General features: G+C 46.2%; 1 protein-coding gene across 1 annotated transcript in view; it reads right to left on the bottom strand.

Moving 5' to 3' along the window:
- The window catches only part of LOC137370304 (collagen alpha-1(XXI) chain-like), a 155,462-nt gene that overhangs the window by 18,911 nt on the left and 113,651 nt on the right, over positions 1-22,900 (bottom strand). Inside the window, exons 14-15 of the mRNA XM_068032684.1 lie at positions 16,601-16,654; positions 8,543-8,596 (exon numbers count right to left, since the gene is read on the bottom strand). Coding sequence (XP_067888785.1) covers positions 8,543-8,596; positions 16,601-16,654 — 108 coding nt within the window. The remainder of the gene's footprint in view (positions 1-8,542; positions 8,597-16,600; positions 16,655-22,900) is intronic.

The raw sequence follows: 22,900 nt of genomic DNA, 5'->3' as shown, positions 1-22,900 counted from the left end.
TATACTAAAATAAAGAGCAACTCTATGAAATTAGATAAAAAATAATGCTATTTCCCAATTTCAGCGTACATTGGTGTTCAGCAAATAAAGGACGTGAGAGCAGGAGAACAATTCAGAAACAGTGACCACAACGTAATGAGGTTTAATGTAAGAATAGAAAGCAGGGTCAAAAATTAAGGGTGCAGGACTGGAAAAACTGAAGTTCCACAAGATAAAAAGGGATCGGGCCCAAATTAAGTGGGCAGAAAATCTAGAAACATCAATGGATCAGAAGTAGGAAATCAAATATGAGATGGGTAAAGAAGAAAATAAAAATATTCTCAAACAGCAAAGAGGGTGCGTCAAATAATAGAATACTGTAGATAAATAAAGAGATTAGATCTAACTGGAAGTTAAAATAGAGTCATATGATACAGTAAGGGCTAATAATACTGAAGATAATCATAAGGAATCAATGGGGGAGGTGGTGGTATAGTAGTAATGTCACTAGGCTAGTGACCCAGGCTAATGCTCTGTGGACACATGTTCAAATCCCACCAATGCAATTAATAAATCTGGAATTAAAAGCTAGTCCAGTGATGACCATGAAACCATTGTCAATTGTTGTAAAAACCCATCTGGTTCACTAATGTCCTTTAGGGAAGGAAATCTGCCATCCTTATCTAGTCTGGCCGACATGTGACTCCAGACTCAGACCAATGTGGTTGACTCTTAAATGCCCTCTGAAATGGCCTAGCAAGCCACTCAGTTGTACCAAACCGCTACAAAGTCTAATAAAAGGAATGATACCAGACGGACCACCAGGTATTGACCTAGGCACCGGAAACGACAACAGCAAACCCAGCCCTGTCGACCTTGCAATGCCGTCCTTACGAACATCTGGAGGTTTGGGCCAAAGTTGAGAGCACTGTCCCACGACCGGTCAAGCAACAGCCTGACATAGTCATACTCAGGAAATCATACCTTGCAGACAATGTCCCAGATACCACCATCACCATCCCTCGGTATGTCCTGTCCCATCGGCAGGACAGACCCACCAGAGGTGGCGATATACAGTCAGGAGGGAGATGCCCTGCGAGTCCTCAACATTGACTCTGGGCCCCATGAAGTCTCATGGCATCAGGTCAAACATGGGCAAGGAAACCTCCTGCTGATTACCACCTACTGCCCACCTCGGCTGATGAATCAGTGCTTCTCCATGTTGAACACCAATTGGAAGAAGCACTGACAGTAGCAAGGGCACAAAATGTACTCTGGGTGGAGGACTTCAATGTCCATCACCAAGAGTGGCTCGGTAACACCACTAGTGACGAGTCCTAAAGGACATAGCTGCTAGACTGGGTCTGCGGCAGGCCATGAGGGAACCAACAAGAAGAAAAAATCTACTTGACCTTGTCCTCACCAATCTACCTGTTGCAAATGCATCTGTCCATGACAGTATTGGTAGGAGTGACCACTGCACAGTCCTTGTGGAGACAAAGTCCCACCTTCACATTGAGGGTATCCACTATCGTGTTGTGTGGCACTACCATGCTAAATGTGTGATGGAAACCACACCAGCCAAATGGAAAGATATTAATTGAGTCATATGGAACACTACTTGAACCTTTTACTGGACAATGAACAGTAGATAGATTCTTGATAAGCAAGGGGGTGGAAGGTTATCAGGAGTATGTGGAAATGTGGGGTAATTAGCTCAGCTATGAACTTATTTAATGACGGAGCAGGCTCGAAGGGCCGAGTGGCCTACTCCTGCTCCTAATTCGTACGCTTGTATGTTTGTATAACTTGTTTAAAAGGATCACAGAGCTGAACAGCTTAAACATGGTTGTACATTTGCATTCTGAGAGACAGTTGCAGAGAGAGACAATGGGAGTGCTCACTGATTCAATTAGTGAGATGGATTTTGTCAATAGTCGTGATCAAAAAATATTGAGAGCCCTGACTTTATAAGGGACAAATCTCCATTCCCCCCCTCCCCCCAACCCACCGCCCCATTGAGTCTGACTGGAAAACTTTTGAAATCAACAATCCTCGCAGACGATGCTGTTTCAAACAAAGAGCTGGTCACATGACTTACCTGCTGGCCAACCTGGGGACTTTTTGAATTGTGCCTCACAGAAAGGTTTAGGGCAGAGTGCAATCTGAAGACAAAAGAGAAGGTACATCTCTCTTGCTCTCCCTGTCTCTCTCTCTCAAGCAAAATTCCCAGGGACCCAGAGAAGCAACTTAAGCCTCAAGACAGAGCACCTCTTCAGCCTTCTGGTACCAGAGAAGCAAGTTTAAAAGTGTGCATTGTCCCCCAGCGAGAACTACAAGATCGCAATTCCAACCAAAGACTTTACAGCAAAACTGAAGATAGTAATGGAATTCCATCTACTACTCCAAACCCTCCCCTTTAATGATTTCACCTCCTCTGTATGTATTTTTGTGTGTCTGTTTTTCTCCTATGCAGGCTAATGTGGTTGCATCGCATATTTTTAGTAATTTAACTAAGTTAGAGTGATAAAGTTAATAAACTTACAGCTTTCTTGTTTAAACCTAAGAAAGCCTGTCTGATTGGTTCATTTACAATTACACTTAGAGAGCAATGAGCAAGGACTCACTGAGATGAAGCTAAAAACACTGTTTTAAAAGTTAAACCCTGTTACGGCCAAAACCAGGAAAGGGGCAAGCGGGGAGCCTGAGACCCCTTCCTCACCTGGTCATAACAGAAATTGGATAGGTTTCGAACAGATCCAGCAACTCAAAATTGTACATCTATGAGGTGCTGTCGGCCATCAGCAGCAGCAGAATTGTATTCAACCACAATCTGTAACCTCATGGTCTGGAAAATCCCCCACTCTACCATTACCATTAACCCTGGTTCAATGAAGAGTGCAGGAGGGCATGCCAGGAGCAGCACCAGGCATACCTCAAAATGAGATGTCAACCTGGTAAAGCTACAACCCAGGACTACTTGCATGCCAAACAACGGAAGCAGCATGCGATATAGCTAAGCAATCCCACAACCAACGGATCAGATCTAAGCTCTGCAATCCTGCCACAACTAATCATGAATGGTGGTGGACAATTAAGCATCTGACAGGAGGAGAAGGCTCCACAAATATCCCCATCCTCAATGATGGGGGAGCCCAGCACATCAGTCAAAAAGACAAGGCTGAAGCATTTGCCCACATCTTCAGTCAGAAGTGTTGAGTGGATGATCCATCTCCCGAAGTCCCCAGCATCACAGATGCCCAGTCTTCAGCCAATCCAGTTCACTCCACGTGATATCAAGAAATGGCTGAAGGTACTGAATCTGCAAAGGCTATGGGTCCTGACAAAGTTCCGGCAATAGTACTGAAGACCTGTGCTCCAGAACTAGTTGCGCCCCTAGCCAAGCTGTTCTAGTACAGCTACAACACTGGCATCTACCCGGCAGTGTGGAAAATTGCCCAGATATGTCCTGTGCACAAATAGCAGGACAAATTCAACCCGATCTATTACCGCCCTCGCAGTCTACTCCCAATCAACAGCAAAATGATGGAAGCTGTCTTCAACAGTGCTATCAAGCGGTACTTGCTCAGCATTAACCTGCTCACTGATGCTCAGTTTGAGTTCCTCCAGGGCCACTCTGCTCCTGACCTCATTAAAGCCTTGGTTCAAACATAGACGAAAGAGTTGAACTCAGGAGGTGAGGTGAGAGTGACTGCTCTCAACATCAAGGCAGCATTTGACCGAGTATGGCATCCAGGAGCCCTAACAAAACTGGAGTCAATGGGAATCAGGGGGAACATTCTCTGCTGGTTGGAGTCATACCTAGCGCAAAGGAAGATGGTTGTTGGAGGTTAATCATCTCAGTCCCAGGACATCACTGCAGGAGTTCCTCAGGGTAGTGTCCTAGGCCCAACCATCTTCAACTGCTTCATCAATGACTTTCTCTCCATCATAAGGTTAGAAGCAGGGATGTTTGCTGATGATTGCACAATGTTAAGCATCAGTCGCGACTCCTCAGATACTGAAGCAGCCCATGTCCAGATGCAGCAAGACCCAGACAATATCCAGGCTTGGGCTGATAATGGTGTTACGACCGAGGTGGGAGGTGCATACAGTCTTTTCTCATTCCACTTCTCCACAGGTCGCAACATATACTTAAATGTTTATCCAGTTACCGATGTGGTCAATCATATACTCTACTCTTTATCCCAGAATAAAATACATCAACCAGGTTTCTTTAATAAACATCAAAATTATCAGTTTATTTTCAAACAAGACTTATCCAGTAACGAAGCAAAGAATTAACACATAGAATGAAATATGAAAGTTCCCTTTATAAATTCCCCTCACACACACGCGCACACAGACACACTGAAAAAATACAGAAATTCTCTCTGCAGAGATCTGTTACAAATAAAGACAAAAAAGAAAACTTTGGCCAAAAGCTTGCTAATTCTTGAAGAAAAAAGAGAAGATATGGAAGGAAGTCAGTTGTCCCTTTTGGTCTGGTGTCTGGGCACACTGTGACGGGTTACTGGGATTGTTTCTAAAGCAGTTCATTTCAGGCGGCATTGAGAATTAATCTGGCAGGTTATTCCAGTTTCTCAGGGGAGATGCAACAGCAGGGATTTTTGCTCTCCCACACTGGATCTTTGCAGGATTTCTTTAAAGAGGTAGAGAAAGAGATGAGCTGGGTGGTATTTCCTTGGCAAGTTGATCTCCAACTGTCTTCAAAACAGTTCATACCCCAACAGAAAGTCAACCTCCTGACCTCCATAAACCTTTACATATGTTTCTCTGTAAACATCTTTCCCAGGTCATCAAGGTTTCTGTTGTTTATTGAGCTTAAAGAACATGATTTCCAGCACAGGCTGTTTTCAAACAACAACTCAGTGTCCTCTTAATGAATGGTCAACAAGAAAACAAAGTCCAGCGATAATAAAATCTTCAGCCTTCCAATGAATCCAGCTCCACAATTTTAATATGAGTCCTCAAAAAAAAAACTTAACAATAAACAGAAGCACTTTTGTAACAGTGGCAAGTAACATTCGCACCACACATGTGCTGGGCAATGACTATCTCAAACATGAGAGAATCTAACCATCTCCCCTTGACGTTCAATGGCATTACCATCTCTGAATCCCCCAGTATCAACATCCTGGGGGTCACCATTGACCAGAAACTGAACTGGACCAGCCACAACAATACTGTGGCAACGAGAGCAGGTCAGAGGCTGGGAATTCTGCAGCAAATAACTCACCTCCTGACTCCCCAGTGCCTGTCCACCATCTACAAGGCACAACTCAGGAGTGTGATGGAATACTCTCCACTTGCCTGGATGGGTGCAGCTCCAACAACACGCAAGAAGCTCGACACCATCCAGGACAAAGCAGCCCACTTGATAGGCACCACATCCACCACCTTCACCATTCACTCCCACCATTGACGCACAGTAGCAGCAGTGTGAACCATCTACAAGATGTACTGCAGCAATGCACCACGGCTCCTTAGACAGCACCTTCCAAACCCGAGACCTCTACCACCTAGAAGAACAAGGGCAACAAATGCATGGGAACACCACCAGCTGCAAGTTCCCCACCAAGTCACACACCATCCTGACTTGGAACTATATCGCCATTCCTTCACTGTCGCTGGGTCAAAATCCTGAAACTCCCTTCCTAACAGCACTGTTGGTGTACCTACACCTCAAGGAATGCAGTAGTTCAAGAAGACAGCTCACCATCACCTTCTCAAGGGCGATTAGGGATAGGCAATAAATGCTGGCCTACCAGCGATGCCCACATCCCACAAACAAATAAAAAAAAGTGTTGTTGAAAGGTGACCGGGACATTAGAAGGGCTAAAAGGGAACATGAAAACGTTTAGCAGCTGATATAAAATGAATTAGAAAAAGCTTTCCTCGGCATTTAAAATGTTGAAGAGAGGGTGGCACCACACAGCAATGAAGGAGGGAGTTTAGTTGTATAGGATGAAGGCATGGCAGAGTTATTAAATACGTTTCATCAATTTTTACAACGGATGGTGAGTGCGAGAACAAAGGACCACTGGAGAAAGATATGGAACGATTGTTAGAGCTGACTGTAATAAAAGTATCAGTTCTGAAGAAATGACTGGAACTCAAGGTGGATATGTCACCAGGCTGTGAAGGACTGCAGTCTCGACTGTTGAAAAAAGACAGGGAGAAAAAAGCAGAGGCTCTCGCCACATTTTTATAATCTACATTAAATTAGAAAATTGTGCTATGGGACTGGGAAAGAACTGTTCAAGAAGGCAGAGAAGGAAAACCTGGGTAACCACTGATTGGCTCCTCTAAAACCAGGAATGGGCAAACTTTTGTGGTGTAATTTTCATCTTGTATAAATTAGGCAGGCAGACAGCAGGCGTGTGCTGTGACCATTCAAAGGAATCGCCATGGGACTCCTGTCATTTTGTGGTCAAGCCCCATTAAAATTTTTGCGGCCCCTTTAAATCCATTGCAATGCTACTGACCAAGATGAAGCTAGGGGTGGGAAATCATAGTTGAAAAAAGAAAAAAAGGCTTGTCTTTACATAGAGCTTTACACGACCACCAGATGTCTCAAAGCACTTTATAGCCAATTAAGTACTTTCAAAATGTTGTCACTGTTGTAATTTAGGAAATATGGCAGCCAATCTGTGCACAGCAAGATCCCACAGACAGCAATGTGATAATGAACAGATAATCTGTTCTTGTGATTTTATTTTCGATTGAGGGATAAATATTGGCCAGGATACTGGAAGAACTCCCCTGCTCTTCTTTGAAATAGTGCCATGGGATCTTTTACAGCCACCTGAGACAGCAGATGGGCCTCTTTACAGTCTCAGGTTGGATTGTCAGCCTTGATGTTTGTACTCAGTCCTGGAGTGCAAACTGAACCCAGAGCCTTGTAACTCTGAGGTGAGAGTGCTACCAATCAAGCCATAGCTGACACAAAGACGAGGAGGGTGTAATACTAGCACTATTTCACTGCAGAAGAGGCTCAGAGGAGATGCAATACAGAGTTTTGAGATTAGGAAGGGTTTTGACATAGTGAGTGAGCAAAGATTATTTTCTCTGCCTGGGGAGTCAGTGATGAGAACTTAATGATTTAAAATTATTTTTGAATTGAGGAGAGGGGTTAGGAGAAATTTCTTTGCAGAGAGGCCAGTTGGAGTATTGATGCAGTGCCAGATGAGATGTTAAACCAAGGTCCCATTTGCTCTCTCAGGTGGACATAAAAAAACCCCAAGCAGGGAAGTTCTCCTTGTTGGCCTGGCCAATATTTATCCCTGCAGCAACATCACTAAAACAGATTATCTCGGCATTATCTCATTGTTGTTTGTGTGATCATGCTGTGTACAACGTGGCTGTGGCATTTCCTATATTATAACAATGCTCACACTACCAAAGCAGTTCTTTGGCTGTAAAGTGCTTTGGGACATCCATAGGTCATGAAAGGCACTACATAAATGCAAGTTTGTTCTTTCTGTGGAATAAAGGAGTGGTTGAGGAAGAGATCATTGCATTTTTTAAGGGAAATTTGGATAAAAGTTTGAAGCAGAAGAAGATACAAGGACATGGGGATCGTATCGGGCAAGAACTGGCATAAACATGATGGATCAAACAACAACAACTTACATATATACAGCACCTTTTACATAGTAAACTGTCCCATGGCACTTCACAGGAGCATTGCAAAGAAAATATGACACCGTGCCACATAAAGAGATAGGTTATAATGAGTGTCTTAAAGGAGGAAAGTGAGGTAGAGGGGCGGAGAGGTTCATGGAAGAAATTCCAGAGCTCAGAACCTGGGCAGCTGAAGGCACGGCCACTAATGGTGCCGTGATTAAAACTGGGGATGCGCAAGAGTCCAGAGTTAGAGGAGTTGGAAGTTTTGGAGGCTGGAGGAGATTACAGAGACAGCGAGGGGCGATGCCATGAAGGGATTTAAAAACAAAGATGAGACATTTAAAATCGAGGCATTGCTTAACTGGGAGCCAATGTCGGTCAGCGAGCACAGGAGTGATGGGTGAATGGGACCTTGGGACGAGTTAGAAAATGGGCAGCAGAGTTTTGGATGATGTCATGGGCTCCTTCTGTGCTGTAAACTTCAATGGTTAATGATTATTATTAGAATCACTGTCATCGATCACTATCAAACTGAGAAGTTTAGTCTTATCAAAACTTAATTAATGTCTTAATTTATGAATGGATTGGCATCTTTTTATTTATAAAATATACACAATCCATTGAATTGGACTTGAATCACGATTAAAAATTGAGCATAATTCTCAATGCCTGCCCAAGAAAACATCAAATAGTATCTTTACTATAGTTGATTACAGTGGACATGTGCTGTAACAAATGATTTAACAATAACATTTTGATGAGCAAGTTCATTCAGGAATGTATATCCAGACTTAGTTTAGTAACATCACTATGGGCATTAAAAGAAACCAATAGTTTGAAGAATTATAAATTTACCAAATTTGCCATAAAGTACATTCATTTAGACTGCAGCTGAAATTTGTATATTACTCACTGCTGAACCTGGGCGTCCTGGGAGTCCTGGAAGTCCTGGGCCACCAACATCCCCCTAAGTGAACAACCAACAATGGCATAAAAAGGTGAGATTAAAAAAAGCAAGGCAAGGTTCAGTGATGCAATTCCAGAAATACCTACATCAATTTCAATACTTATTTTAATAATGTAACTCATTGACCTCCTGTGGCATTTTCAGCTAAGCAAAGAGGGCCAGTGTGTGGATTTGTGAAGGTTAGGTCATGCCTGACGAGCAGCCTGTAGGCAGGACCCAGTAATAGAAGGCACTTTGAAACGGGAACGACAGCCATGACTGGGCTTGTCATTCACTGAAGCAATAGAGCAGCAGGGACCTCAGAGGCCCAGCGCTGGCTTGGGCAGGCTCCACGGGCAGCACCACAATTTTCAAATGCCTCGCTTGAGGCTTTAATGGATGCAATGTCCGACAGGAGAGTTGTTTTGTTCTCGGTGTCCGGAAGAAGAAATCCACCTGGAGAAACACAGAGGGCCTGGATGAAGGTGGCGATGGAGGTCAGCAGGCGGGGAGTCACCAGAAGGACGTGGGTCCAGTGCAGAAAGCGATTCAATGACCTGAGAAGGTCTGGAAAGGTGAGTGGCTAGTGGCACCCAGATGACAGGTCACCAACTCTGCAAACACCAGCATGCATAGGAACTGACTTCACAGAATGTCCATAGTTCTCCCACACATTGTCAGATCAAGTGTCCAGTTGCGTCACTGAGGCGGTAGCCACCCTCACATACGGGCGCTATTCAGAAGAGGACATCATTGAGGGGCACATCAGCTCACGTGTATGTATGTGATGCTGGAAGAGATGAGGGAGAGCAGCCTACTCATGAATCATTCTCCTCTCATCCTGCAGGAAAAGAGAGCCCACATCACTCCGGAAATGGCCAGAATGGGTAGTGGTGTGGCCCAGCTTTCCACCCTGACCCTGATGGAGAAGGCGGTGCTGGAGATCACCAGGCAGCTAACACATCAGTCCATGGGGGTGGTGAGACAGGAGGACATGAACAGAACAGTCATTTGATAGCTCTATGTTGAGGTGAAGGGCATGGAGGAGACTACTTCCCAATGGGGATCATTGACCGCTGCCATCTAAGGGGTCGGTTGTGCAGAGGCACTTGTTGAGCAGGACGAGTTCTCATTTCCACTTTCTTGTGTTTCCCACAGGGCCAGTTGCAGAGGGAGAGGAGGGTGCACAAGCACAATCAGCACTGCACTCCTTGATGTGGGGGGATGGGGAGACTCAATGGAACCAGCAAGGTCACATCATGCCTCAACACATTCCACCAGCGCAGAGACACTCACCATGGATGGACCACAGATTAGCGTAGAAAGGGGAGCACTGGGTGAACCTCACATCATGCATGAGCAAGGTGAGGCAGAGTCAGCTGAGGGCAGTCCCCCTTGGAGGATGGAGCACAGACACAGCGATGCTCCGCTGGGTGAAGATGCTGGGCTTCGGGTGCCACAAACAAGGAGGGTCTTCCTCAAGAACCAGAGGCAGATAAGTTTCCATTTGTTGGAGTTCCCTGAGACCTTGAGGAGCCTATGCAGCACATGTGCTCTGTCATGACTCAGGGACACGATTGCATGAACTCCTCCATTGAAAGATTGTGCAACCTCTTGGACAGACAGATGTAACACCACTCTGACTGGGTGCAGGAGCAGCACGCTGATATGTACAGAAAGAGTGGACTGAAATTTATACTCCCACTGCTGAAATTGGCAGCGGGCGAAAACAATGGCGGCTCGCCCATGCGGGCCTCACGTCACAGAGCCACCAGGATCCTAAGTGCGGCAGCTCATTTAAGTAGCTGGGCTGGACCACACCGCCCCTGCAATGACATGGAGGGAGCGGACTGTCCGTCAGCAGCACTGGTGTCAGCTGACTGTGCACAGGCACTAACAACATTTTAAAGGGCTTTGAGCCCTACCAATCAAATTAAATATTTAAAGAAACACTTAATAAAAAAATAATTAATTTTGCCCCTCTCCCACCCCTCCAATAACCATAAAATTAATTACTTGCCCTCTCCCCCCCCAAAAACACTTACCTTAAACACCTGACCTTCCCCACCCCCTACAAAGCGCATAAACTTTAACCTAAAACCCTCCCCACCATCCCCTACACCAATGATGTTTCTTCGATCCCGTTCCCCCACTCCTGCACGAAGAAACTTACCTCCTTCCCACTCCCAACCAGTGTTTCACCTCATTTCCCCGTTTGGGGATACAAAGGCGCAGGAGTGCCGGCCAACAGCACGAAGATCGCACCAGGACAGACAGCGGAAGCGTAACGGTAATTAATTTATCGATTTCAATTTATTTAAATAGCGGTCCCGTTACCAAGCTGCGGGGGCGGGAGGGTCACCAAGAGGCCTTGCTGCCACCCGCAATACAGGATCGGAACCTCCCGGCATTGGAGTGTGTGGTGGTCCTCTCCCGGATGTATTTCCCAGCCCCCCCCCCCCCCCGACATGACCCCCACTTTGGGCGGGGAGGGTCTGGGTTCTGTAAAATTTAGCCCAGTGAAACTCTGTAGCATTGACCGCTCAGTGTCCTGATGGCACAGACATGCTCAATGTGGATGCCAGCTCCGTCACAGTCAGTGGCCTCATCCAGCATCCACGGGCGCCAGGAACGGACTGAGGCAGTCGATGTGACAGATGAAGGGGCCACCCCTTGGGGGCACTGCCATTACCCTTCGTCAGGGCCCCTACCGCCCGCCCCCCCCCCACCCCCCCCACCTCCACTCTGACTCAGGAGCCACCTGTGTGCCAAGGCCCTGTGACAGAGGCAGCCCTGCAATGATGCAGGCATTGCCGCATGTGGAGGATCCCCCATGGGCACCTCCAAGACAAGGACAGAAGCCATGCATCTCGGTCAGAGACAGAGACTAGGGAGCAGGCTACCTCCACCTCATCCTCTGGCACGGTTGGTTGGGGGGGGCGGGCGCACCCTGTAGAAGTGGTAGAGAAAGGAAGGCACCACGCTGTTGATTTCACTTAATTGGTCACCTGGTGCTTTTTTCCGCTTTTCTGTTTTCATTACAATGTCACTTGTTTATGTTATCAATCTGACCTGTGTGTTATTGATGTTTCATGTCAAGAGGGGGATGGAGTATTGTGGGGTGAGTGGTGTGGGGGGTGCAAAGGGATCTGAGATTGCTGTATTTCTATGCTTTGTGATGCTGGAGAATGTTGGCAATGGAAACTTCATTCTCCATTGTGTGGCTGGCAATGGGACTTCACAGATGTGGGTCATTGCGGAATGATAGCTCTCCATACTGGAAGGTGAGTTCTGGGATCATTGGTCATAAGGGTCCAGAGGTGATCAGGTGAAATGCTGCTGAATCAGGGTGGCCCTTAAGGGCATGCCAGCCTGCAGTTCATCGAGGTCTGGGACATCGCCAAGCGCCCTACGATGCCTGGGTGCCACCCACCTTTGGAGCAATCCCTTCCTCCTCCCAGTCCTCCTCCGAGCTGGAGTGGCATCCGTCCCCAGGCCTCTTTGCATTGTCATGTTGTGCAGGGCATAGCAGACGACCATGATTCGAGACACACTAGCTGGATCGTATTGCAGGGCCCCACCTGACTGGTCAAGGCATCGAAAGCACATCTTCAAGATGCCAATGGTCTGTTCATTGCAGGTCCATATTAGGATATGGCTCTGGTTGTAGCGTCTCTCCCCAGAGTCTGAGTAGCAGACGGGCTTCAGCAGCCATCTCTTTAGGCAATGGCCTTTACCTCCCAGCAGCTGCTCACAGAGTCTGAATGTGGGTCTGAAGAGGTGCAAACCCGTCACTCTCACAGAATCAATGAGTCATGACAGTTGGCCGGGAACCGAGCGCCGACATGCAAAATTCGCTACCTGTGGTCGCAGACCGGCTGGACATTCAATGAGTGGTATCCCTTTCTATTCAGGAATCTGTCTGGCTGGTCTGTCAGTGTGTTGAAACCTACGTGGGTGCAATCAATGACCCCCTGGACCTGAGAGAATCTAGCAACAGCAGCAAAGTCCAAAGCCCTCCGTGCCTGCATTAATCCATTGGTGTTAAAGTGGATGTAGTCCACCACCCTCCTGAATGCAACATCCGTGACCTGCCTGATGGCATGATGAGCTGTCAACTGCGAGATACCACCTGGGTCCACAGCAGATCCCTAGAACAACCCATTTGCATAAAAACTCAGGGCGACGGTAACCTTGACAGCTGCAGGTAAGAGACTGCCTTGGGGTCATGAGGCCTCAGGTCATTGTGGATCAGAGCAGAAACGTCTGAGACCATCTACCTGGATAGGCACAGCCTCCTATGGCACTGGCGCTCTGTCATTTGCAGGTAGCTCACTCTTGGGTGGTAGACCCGATGTTTTGGGTAGTGCCTTCTACCCCTTACAGCCCCCCGCTGTGCTCCTCTGGCCACCTCCTGTCCAGGAGGTTGTATCCTGGCTGCTCTGTCCAATGTCAGAATAGTCTATTTGCATCTGACCTCCCTCAGCTGGGGTTCATTTGTCCACCAGGCCTTCCCCTGCCAACCCCAGTTGCCCAAGTGATGCCAGCAGCCTCATGCCCCTCTCCCGATTCCTCACCACTCATCACTGACACATGCAAGTCTTTCAGCTCTAGCAATGGCGACTGTGTGGCACTGTTTGAGCAGTTGAGCAGTATTCTGGGCCCCTGCAGTATGTTAAACAGCTCTTCCAATTGCCCTTATGGCACCACCCCCCGCCCACCACGGCAGTGTTCACGACTTTTGCATACTGACGTGTTCCGGACGTGGTGTTTTCCCCGTGCCCTCCTATTGAAACTTGCAAACTGCTCCTGATAAGCATTTCACTGAGCTCCTCAATGAGCTCAAAGCCAATTAATTGGAGGTGTTCGCACTTCCCGTTCCCTCACTCCAACATCCCTTTCAAAATTGCTTCGCCTTCTGGAGGCAGCAGGACCCAGTGCCGACCTCCGAGAATGCGATTTTCAAATCGCATCCGCACTCGCTCCTGCCCCCACAGGCATTTCAACATTCAGCCCAAGGTGTCCCACAAGGATCTGTGTTGGGACCTCAACTATTCATCATATTCATTAACAACATACATGATAGGATGGAAAGCCACATATCTAAATTTACTGATGACACAAAGATAGGCAGTTGTGTAAGCAGTGTAGATGGAAACATAAAATTGCAAAGAGATACTGATGGATTAAGTGACTGAGCAAAACCATGACAAATGGATTTCAATGTAGGCAAGTTTTAGATCATTCACTTTGGACCTAACTAGGTTAGAACAGGGTGGTTTCTAAATGGCGAAAAACTAGAAGCAGTGGAGGTCCAAAGAGGCTTGGCCATCCAGATACATAGATCATTAAAATATTGTGAACAGGTACAGAAAATAATCAAAAAGCCCAATGGAATGCTGGCTTTTATATCTAGAGGACGAGAATACAAGAGGGTTGAAGTAATGCTTCAGCTATACAAAGCCCTGGTTAGACGACATCTAGAGTACTGAGAGCTGTTCTAGGCACCACACCTTAGGAAGGATATATTGGCCATGGAGGGACTGCAGGATAGATTTATCAGAATGATACATGGACTCCAAGGGTTAAATTGCAAGGAGAGGTTACACAAACTAGGATTGTGTTCCCTGGAATTTAGAAGGACAAGGGGTGATTTGATGGAAGTTTTCCAGACATTAAGGGGGCAGATAGGGTAGACAGAGAGAAACTATTTCTGCTAGGACCAGGAGGCGTAGTCTAAAAATCAGAGCCAGATTTTTCAGGAGTGAAATTAGGACACACTCCTACACACAAAGGGTGGTAGAAGATTGGAACTTTTTCCCGCATATGGTAATTGACGCTAAATTAATTGTTAATTTTAAACTGAGATTGATGGATTTTTGTTAACCAAAGGTATTAAGGGATATGGGCAAAGGCAGGTATATGCAGTTAAGTTGCAGATTAGCCTTGAATTCAATGAATGGAGGAACAGACTCAAGGGGCTAAATGACCTCCTCCTGTTCCTATGTTCCAATGACGTTACACATGGGAGTCAAGACTAAGGACACTTTTGGATCAGGAAGGGTTAGAGCAGGGAGATTATTGAACAAAGGAAGGGAAGGAAAGAGAAGGTAGATTAGGGGAGAAGATGGAGAGGAAGGGGTGGGGGGGGGGGTGGTGAGGGAAACAACAAATGGGAGTACGGCAGAGGGCTGTGTGAGGAGTGATGGGAGTCATGGGAGAGGGTAAAGGGTAGGGAAGAGGAGGGAGATGGGGAAAAGAGCTGGGCAAAGGTGAGAAATGCAAGGGTGGGAGGAGAGGAAGGAGAGGAGCAGTGGAAGGGAATGGAGGGGAGAGTAAGAGAATGAGAGGAAAGGGAGGGTATGGAGAGAGAAGGGAGAGGGAGAGACGAGAGAGAAGGAGCCGGGCCTGGGGAGGGGGGGAATCAATATCAGTGGTGGGGGCAGTGGCTGGCTCCGGTTTGTGATTTAGCCCATTAAGTACTGGGTAAGTGCCAGAGTGAGGCGAATACCTCACTGGGATGAGAAGAGATTGACTGTGGGAGTTTGTACAGTCAATGGTGGGTGCGGCATGAGGGTTATTTTAATCAGTGAGGAAGGGACATGGTGCCCAGAAGGGCTTATTCTGCATTTCAGTTTTCAAAGAAGGAATACTGTTGCAGGTGGAGGGAGAGGTGTTCACTCATTATTTGGTTCCCTACTACTTTCTTCTTTGCAAATAAGAGTGATTTTTCTTTGCCAGATAACTGTTAGTGCTGCATTCACTCTCTGCGTGCAGGTGGCGATGGAGAATCTGCTTCCCAAGGTATTATATTGCTGCTTCCAATATATTAAATGACCTTTTCAATGCTTTACCAGGCCAAACATGTTGCTGATTTTTTGCAAGGCAGTCCAAGTTTCCTTGGTCAGGAAATTCCTTTGGAGCTGCTCTTGCTTCATTTGGGTTGTGTTGTTGGAAATGTGGCAGAAAATTAACTTACACATGTAAGCAGGGCTCCCATTGCATTTGCAGTGAATTAGCACCAGCAAAGCAGCAGCAGCTCTGAGATACTGCCCCTCTTGTGCATTTCGGAATGTGAGTTACTTAAATTTGCTTTAGGTGACCCTGTCGCACATTATTACGATATGTAACATGCACACAGCAATGCTTACAGGTGCAATAACCTTTGAAATGCTGCAAGCATAACCCATTTTTTTTTATTTGTAATAGATGTCAGCTTTACAAAAAAAGAACAAACTTAAACTACACTTTATTCTTGGACCACTCCACTGATTTGATACATTGATAACAAGGTCATGTAGTCTGAAGAAAAAGTGTAGATTTTCCACTGTATTTACACCAGTGAGTTGGATTAACTCCAACAAACGTGGGCAGGAAATTTCTTTGGAACCACTTAGCCAGTTCCATATTGTTCTCCATAACACCTGGGATTTTGCCACTGGCATCCAGCATTGCTTTATGTTGCAAAGGAGCAGTTTAAAACTTAAGTGCCCCCAAAAGACCTATGCAATTGATCGTGGGAAAAAAAACACTGAACAATTTTTCTGTATTTATACTGACAGCACAAGGGCTTCCAGTAACACAGTGTTGTGGCAGGAGCTGCAGCCAATACCCACTCTCACAACAAATGCACTCTGCAATGGAGGCTAGGGAGCCACCAAAAATATTTAAATGGCCTTCAGGCAGGAAAACTGGCTGCGTTCAAGGACATAGCTTTGTGGCATATGGAAGTCCCACCATGCCTAAGGTGTGCCCCAATTTTGCCAAAGCAGAATACCTAGGCCCCAATCTTGCTGCTTAATGTGTTTAAAGTCTGGTGTGTGTTCTTTCTGTCTTCAATCCCTACATGAGTGGTTGGAGATCGAAATAAGTGAAATTCTGTGTTCCTCTTCTCTGGCTTGTTGCCATGCCCTCATTTTAAGGGAATTCCTCTCAACATATCCCCCTGCCCGCCACCACAAATTATTTCATTTCATAGCATTTCAGAAAATCATCCATTCAGAAAATCTAAGTACTGCACACTACCGTTGGTCCTGGCTGTCCATCACGCCCAGGTGATCCCTGATGTCCTTGCTTACCCTGCAAAGAATTAAAGGAAGATAATCAATAGACCTGAGGTTTTCAGTGTATGTGGGTCATATTCAGATGGCAATCTCCCTCTGCCCAGTTTCCACATGCATGGGGCAAATAGGTGTCAAATATGAATCCAAACCACAGTTGCACCCGCCTGCCTCATGCAGGTCCTCCCACTGACAATGCAAACTCTGGCACAGGTCAGTGTTGCAGGGCAATAGTGGGCATGAGCCCAAATCAACCAACTGGATTCCAGCTCTTGAAAATTCGAGATCCCAGTTTTTATTTCAATTAGGTTGACGCCTCATAATACGTCTTAATTGCCAGAGCAGCCCCCGCCATCGCACAGTGGCCATTTGCAATCTTCGAAAAAGATCGTTGTACCCCAACCGATTTAGATATTGAAATAAAATAGTACCAGCCCCTTGCTCCCCCATTCCACCAACCCCAAACCGCCATGCTGCTCCCAGCTCATTGTGCACTCGGCATCTGGGGTACTGCAAAAATGTTTAAAATGAACATATTCCTATTATTGAGCAAGATCAGCTCTACTGTAGATAGGCACAGCTAATGTCTCCATATTTGACCCAACAGAAATCAAATGACTCTTGACGAAATTTGATTTTTCTTCTGTGGCTCATATAAATTCTTCTTGCCACAGAAATGGTGAAACAGAGTGCCCTAAAGTTCACAGCATCAGCCCTGATTCCAATGAAAAGACAAAGGAATTTGTTGGCTGGTGCCATTTCCCCCACAGCACCCTCCTCCCCAATTTCAATCCTTTCCCTCCTGAAGACTCAAATTATTTAATATTCACCACACGTAACTTGGATGACCCTCTTGTGGACTGCAGAGGCCCAGATGATGAAAAGCAAGCTGTTCAAATATTTTTCTTTGTAAGAAAAAGATTTTTTTTTATAAGAAGAAAAAGGTTATTTCAAGAGAGCCTTGAGCTAGATATAACTGAAGGACTGTGTTTATGAATTCTATATGGCCACAGAGGAAATAATGAAAAATGTCAAAGAGGCAGACTTGGTGTGTTGACTGGCTGGCTGTCCAGAGTACTGTCCAGGAATCTGTGATGTTTCGCTGCTTAAACCAAGAAGTACAGTCCCCACCACTTACAACGTCCATGCTTATCATGGGCAACTGCCTATAATTGCACAAACGGAGTCAGTACAGGAGTCAATTATGAAGGCGCCGTTTATAACTTATTAAGTGCTCTGACCATTTTAGGCGGTTCAAGCAGCTTCAGTCAGTTGTTTGCACCTCGTTCAAGTGCAATTACGTGAGTGACGTGTCTGTATATAAATGGTACCTTTCATTTCTTTTCCTGTCCTTTCATGATTTCTGCAACTTGGTTCAGGCAGCCCTGTCATCCCCCAACCCCACTCCCCCTCGGGACCTCTAGACCTCCTGTTGCTCCTGTAAGCCCTTCTTACTGGTTGACTTTCTGGCCCCCACGGTTGGGTTAGAGCCACATTTCTTGGGCAGGATATGCAAGTTGGGCAGAATACTGCCCTGGGCGTGGTTGACACCCCCTCAACACCAACCCCACCCACACACCCCCTACCCCCTAGCGAGCTGGGCTGCTGGTCGTTGCAGATGGCAAGCTGAGAATGGGTGAAATGGTGCACACTGTCGCATTGTCCCACACCCATTACCCACCAGCTCAAGAATCTTGGCATTTGAGTACTTGAGGGCGATGGCCAAGTTGACTGGGGCCCTGGCACTGACATGGTTGCACGATTGCTGTTGTTACCTTTCCTGTGAAGGGGGTGGACATGGATGACTAGGAACTGAAGTCAGCCGAAGACGAATGTGTCTTGGCTTTCACAAAGGCGTTACCTTTGGAAGGAGGCGGGTACTCGTTTTGATGATGTTCATCTTTGGTTTTACTGTCCACTGTGTGGGACTGGAGTTGCAATGTAAAATAATGGCTAGCTGGAAATGCTGGCATGAATGAATGGATGTTTTACTAGAAATTCCTTCATAGTAGGAATTGTGCAATAGAGCATCCAGTCCTGATAACTGCTGCATCGTAAACTATCAAACCAGTTGCTGAACTTTCTGATGAGAGGTCACAGACCTGAAACGTTAACTGTTTCTCTCTCCACAGATGCCGCCTGACCCTGCTGAGTATTTCCAACACTTCCTGTTTTTGGTTCTTAACAACATTGTTGCATTTAAAGATGGGCTTCTCAAAAAAAAATTCTCGGGTTAGTGGGCACAGCATATGCCAGTGAAACAATTTTGCTGTCAAACTAAGTGTCTGAAGCAAAATACAGATGGTTAAAAAAGCATACATCTATCATCTATTAAAATTTGTATTCCTGCACATACTTCTTGTCAGCAAAACTTTACTTCCTGATGTCAAGCTTTTCCCATGATCAATTCCTATGTCCATATTTATAATAGAAAGTGGTTGTATAAACTTGTTACACTGTGATTACATACCCCTACCAGGGGGAGGCTCAGTTTTGCAACTCCCAGCTCTGCAGAGAAACTCCTATAATACAACCAACTCTACTTCTCTACTTCCCAGCTTTAAGTTTTGCTATTTAACTATAAATAAAAATATAAAACCAAACTAATAGATAAAAATAAGGACAGAATATATGACTTTAAAAATGGGGTCTGATTTACATATTATGGAGGTGGGGGAGGGAGGGTGCTGCTCCAATTATCCCCTGCTATCTAATCCCAATTCAAGCAAAGACTACAATTGTTCTCAACTCCCCGCACAATGGGAGAGCAACTGGTTGATTTAAAAACGGAATTTGAGGGATGCCCATTATGTCTTTTTGCTCCCATTTGCCGCATCATCGTAGCTTTTTTTTCATGCAAATTAGAGATTTCTACAAGCAGAATCCAAACATATAATTTTCTAAAAACAAAGAATCTTTCTGGAGAGGATCACATAATTTTGTAAAAGAATCTCTGATATTCAAGGGCCATGTAAGAATCCAAGAAAATAACTACACAGTTTCAAAAGAAACATATTAGTTGGCCCCAAAATGCTCCTTCAGAGGTGAGTTAGAGAAAGTACAGTAACTGTGCAGTCATCGCCTTCACCTTCAGAAGAACGTGCTTCAGACAATTTGTTCAACTGATTAATGCATATCACTTCAAAGGGAAATGGATTGAAAGTCTTTTCCAAAATGATCCATAGCAATGTTTTAGATCATTACCTTGAGGAGAGCTGGCCTGTGCTTCAAATGAGCAGACAGTTTTATAAATCCCCGTTAGCGACAGTAAGAGTTTCTCACTTAAGGCCAAACTCTTTCAATATCAGTGACATAATAGAACATAAGGATAGAAATCTCATGCATTACATCTTAAAGTATTTTCCAATGAGACTATAAAGGGGGGTCCTATCTACTTTTTTACCTGGTAACCGGAAGCACTGAAAGACTTGGGAGAAACTCTGCTGGGAAGCCAGGAGGAACACCTAAAGCACAATTTTAACCCTGCCTGCCTGGGCAAGTGGGCAGTTAAAATTATCATGGGATGCACCCACTGACATCCAGCAGCTACGATTTAAACTTGCTCTTCTGAGCAGGCAGGAAGGGCACCCCCAGAAACCAGAGGGGTCCTTCTTTAAATTGCAGATGGGGTTCCCATGATTGGGACCCAATTGCTACCTTGTCCGTGAGCCTCAGCAGAGAAGAGTTGTGGATTTCTGGCCAAGTTAACCAAATGGGTACATTGGTTGAACCTAAAAGAATTTCAAAAAGGAAGGTGTTGCATTTTAGCCTCTGTGTTAGCTGCTACTATACACAAAGCACTGACCACTTAAGATGGGAATCAGTAACGCAGTATCGTGGACTCTTTATTTAGCGATAGTTCTGCATGAACAGACAGATCTTCACTGTACAGATACTGAAGACTGCCCCCAACCCAGAGGCCACATGGTGAGTTACATCCCAGCTCTTACGCTGCTGTCTTGATAACACTGCCACAGCTCAAAGGTGTGCACACACAACAGTTAGTCTTTCTATGTCTCTTTAAAAAAAATACTTTCTGTGTGGGGTGAGGAGGAACCACCCCACAAGGAAAGTTTAAGGCCCCCCCCACGCCCCCTCCCCCCCCCCATCACCTTCCTGATAGCAAGGCCTGCAACTCACCTGAGTGTCAGTCCCCAGTAAAGGGCTCTTGCTGCCCACATTGTGTGGCTTCTTGCTCGTTTCCGATTGGAAATTAATCTGCTGGCATAGAGTTAAAATCTGCCAGGTGTCATGTGGCTGAGCTTGCCATCCCTCCCCACTTCCCAACCTTGATTCCTACCCTGAATTACAATCAGGGTTCTAGTTTCCCAATGCCTCTTGCATACTCAAGAATTTGAGGATCGGCAAGTGATGGATAATTCTGCATTAGGAGACAGGCACAAAATGTGACAGTCACAGGCAGCACCACTGTCTGGGAGAGTGCTCCACCAGCAGGAGAAATTACAGCTTACATTTTCTGAGTGTACGCTAGTAGAGCGGAGCCTCATTTGCTGACATCTCGTATAAGAAAATCACAGGCTCGTTATCTGTGCTGCTATTGAAATAATGGATGCAAAATTATGGGCAAATAGTGATTTTTCTGTTTGCCTTGGTAGCAGGCACACATTGGGAAAATTAAACCCAATGTGGCAAGCTTTCACCGCTGTTACTCCAACAAACTGTACATTGATGCAGAATGCTGATATGCAGCTGTAGCAGCTCCTGAACTTGTATTGATGGACCTCTGGCTTGAGCAGCATGAACAGTTGGATACGACTCTATTTATGAATGGATATAGGGTTGGTAGCTCAAACACATTTCTCCTACACATTAGTCTGCATGACTTTGCACTGTAACTACGTTGAGGAGAAAGAAGTGAGTATCCTCCAGAAACCGACAAAACATTAAAGTACTTCAGCAAATAAGGCCAAACCTTATTGCTGCTACCTTCTTTGCTCTGGCATAGCTGGATAATTATTAAGCCAAGGAACTGCATGTCTATAAATGAACAAAGCATCATCACCACGATCAATACGGTCGTCTTGGTGACTAACTTTGTCACCGCAGGCCAGATTTTTGAATCCCGCTGGGGGCGGGGGCGGGAGCGGGTGGCTGTGCGACTTGAAGATTGCGTTCTCGGAGGTTGACACTGGGTCCCGCCACCTCCGGAACGCGAAGCTATTTTTAATAGGAAGGGAACGGCAACCCCGCACACCTCCAATTAAATGCATGTTCAGCTCACTAACAGTATTGTCAGCAGCAGTTTGGGATTTTCAAAGGAAGGGAACGGGGAAAACGCCACATCTGGAACACGGCAGGCTATACAAGTCCTGACCACTGTGGGGGCCAAGAGAACTATGGGTAGGGATGATTAACATAATGCACAGGCCCAAAATAAAAGCTCAGCTGCTTCAAAAGAGCCACTGCTGGAACTGTAAGACTTGCTTTTTTCAGTGTTGAGTGGTAGGAATCCGGAGAGGGACAAGAGGCAGATGGCGTCACTTGGGCACCTTAGGTTGGCAGAGAAAGCCCAGCGGAGGGAGTTCAGATGAGAACAGGCTACTCTGACATTGGACAGGGCAGACTGGATGAACTTTAGCAGATGTAACCTCCTGGATAGCAGGAGGACAGAGGAGCACAGCGAGGGCTGGAAGGGAAAAAAAGCACTACCCAGCACATCCGGTGTACTACCTAAGAGTCAGCTACCTGCAAATGACAGAGCACCAATGGCGTTGGAGGCTGTGCTTATCCAGGCAGATTGCCTCAGTCTTTTGTGCTCTGATCCACAATGACCTGAGGCTTCGCGGCCCCCATGGCAGTCCCTTTCCTCCAGCAGTCAAGGTCTTCATCGCCCTGAATTTTTATACAACCAGGTTGTTTCAGGGATGAACTGCAGACCTAGGTGGCATCTCGCAGTTGGCAGTTCATCAGGCCATCAGGCAGGGTCATTGGGGTGGTCTGTTGCACCCTGCATAACATGGCCCTCCAGAGAGGTGCGGACCTTGAGGACAGTGAGGCCCTGGAAGGGGACAGCTCATCAGGGGAGCATCAGGAGGTAAGAGAAGAGGAAGCAGAGGCGGAGGGGGATAATTCTGAATGGAGGGATGCCCCTGCTGCACGACGAGGTGGCCTCCTCCTGCCACCCTACCTGAAGAGGACCTCCCTCTTCTCCCTCATGGCCTCCAGCATTAGACCCAGGTCAGCACTGATGAAGTGAGGGTCTGGCCTGCCCTTAGTGCTAGGCCTCCAGCTCCCCATTACATCG

Source organism: Heterodontus francisci, chromosome 5 (genome assembly GCF_036365525.1).
Source record: "Heterodontus francisci isolate sHetFra1 chromosome 5, sHetFra1.hap1, whole genome shotgun sequence".
Lineage (NCBI taxonomy): Eukaryota > Metazoa > Chordata > Chondrichthyes > Heterodontiformes > Heterodontidae > Heterodontus > Heterodontus francisci.
This window is presented reverse-complemented; position numbering and strand designations above follow the sequence as displayed.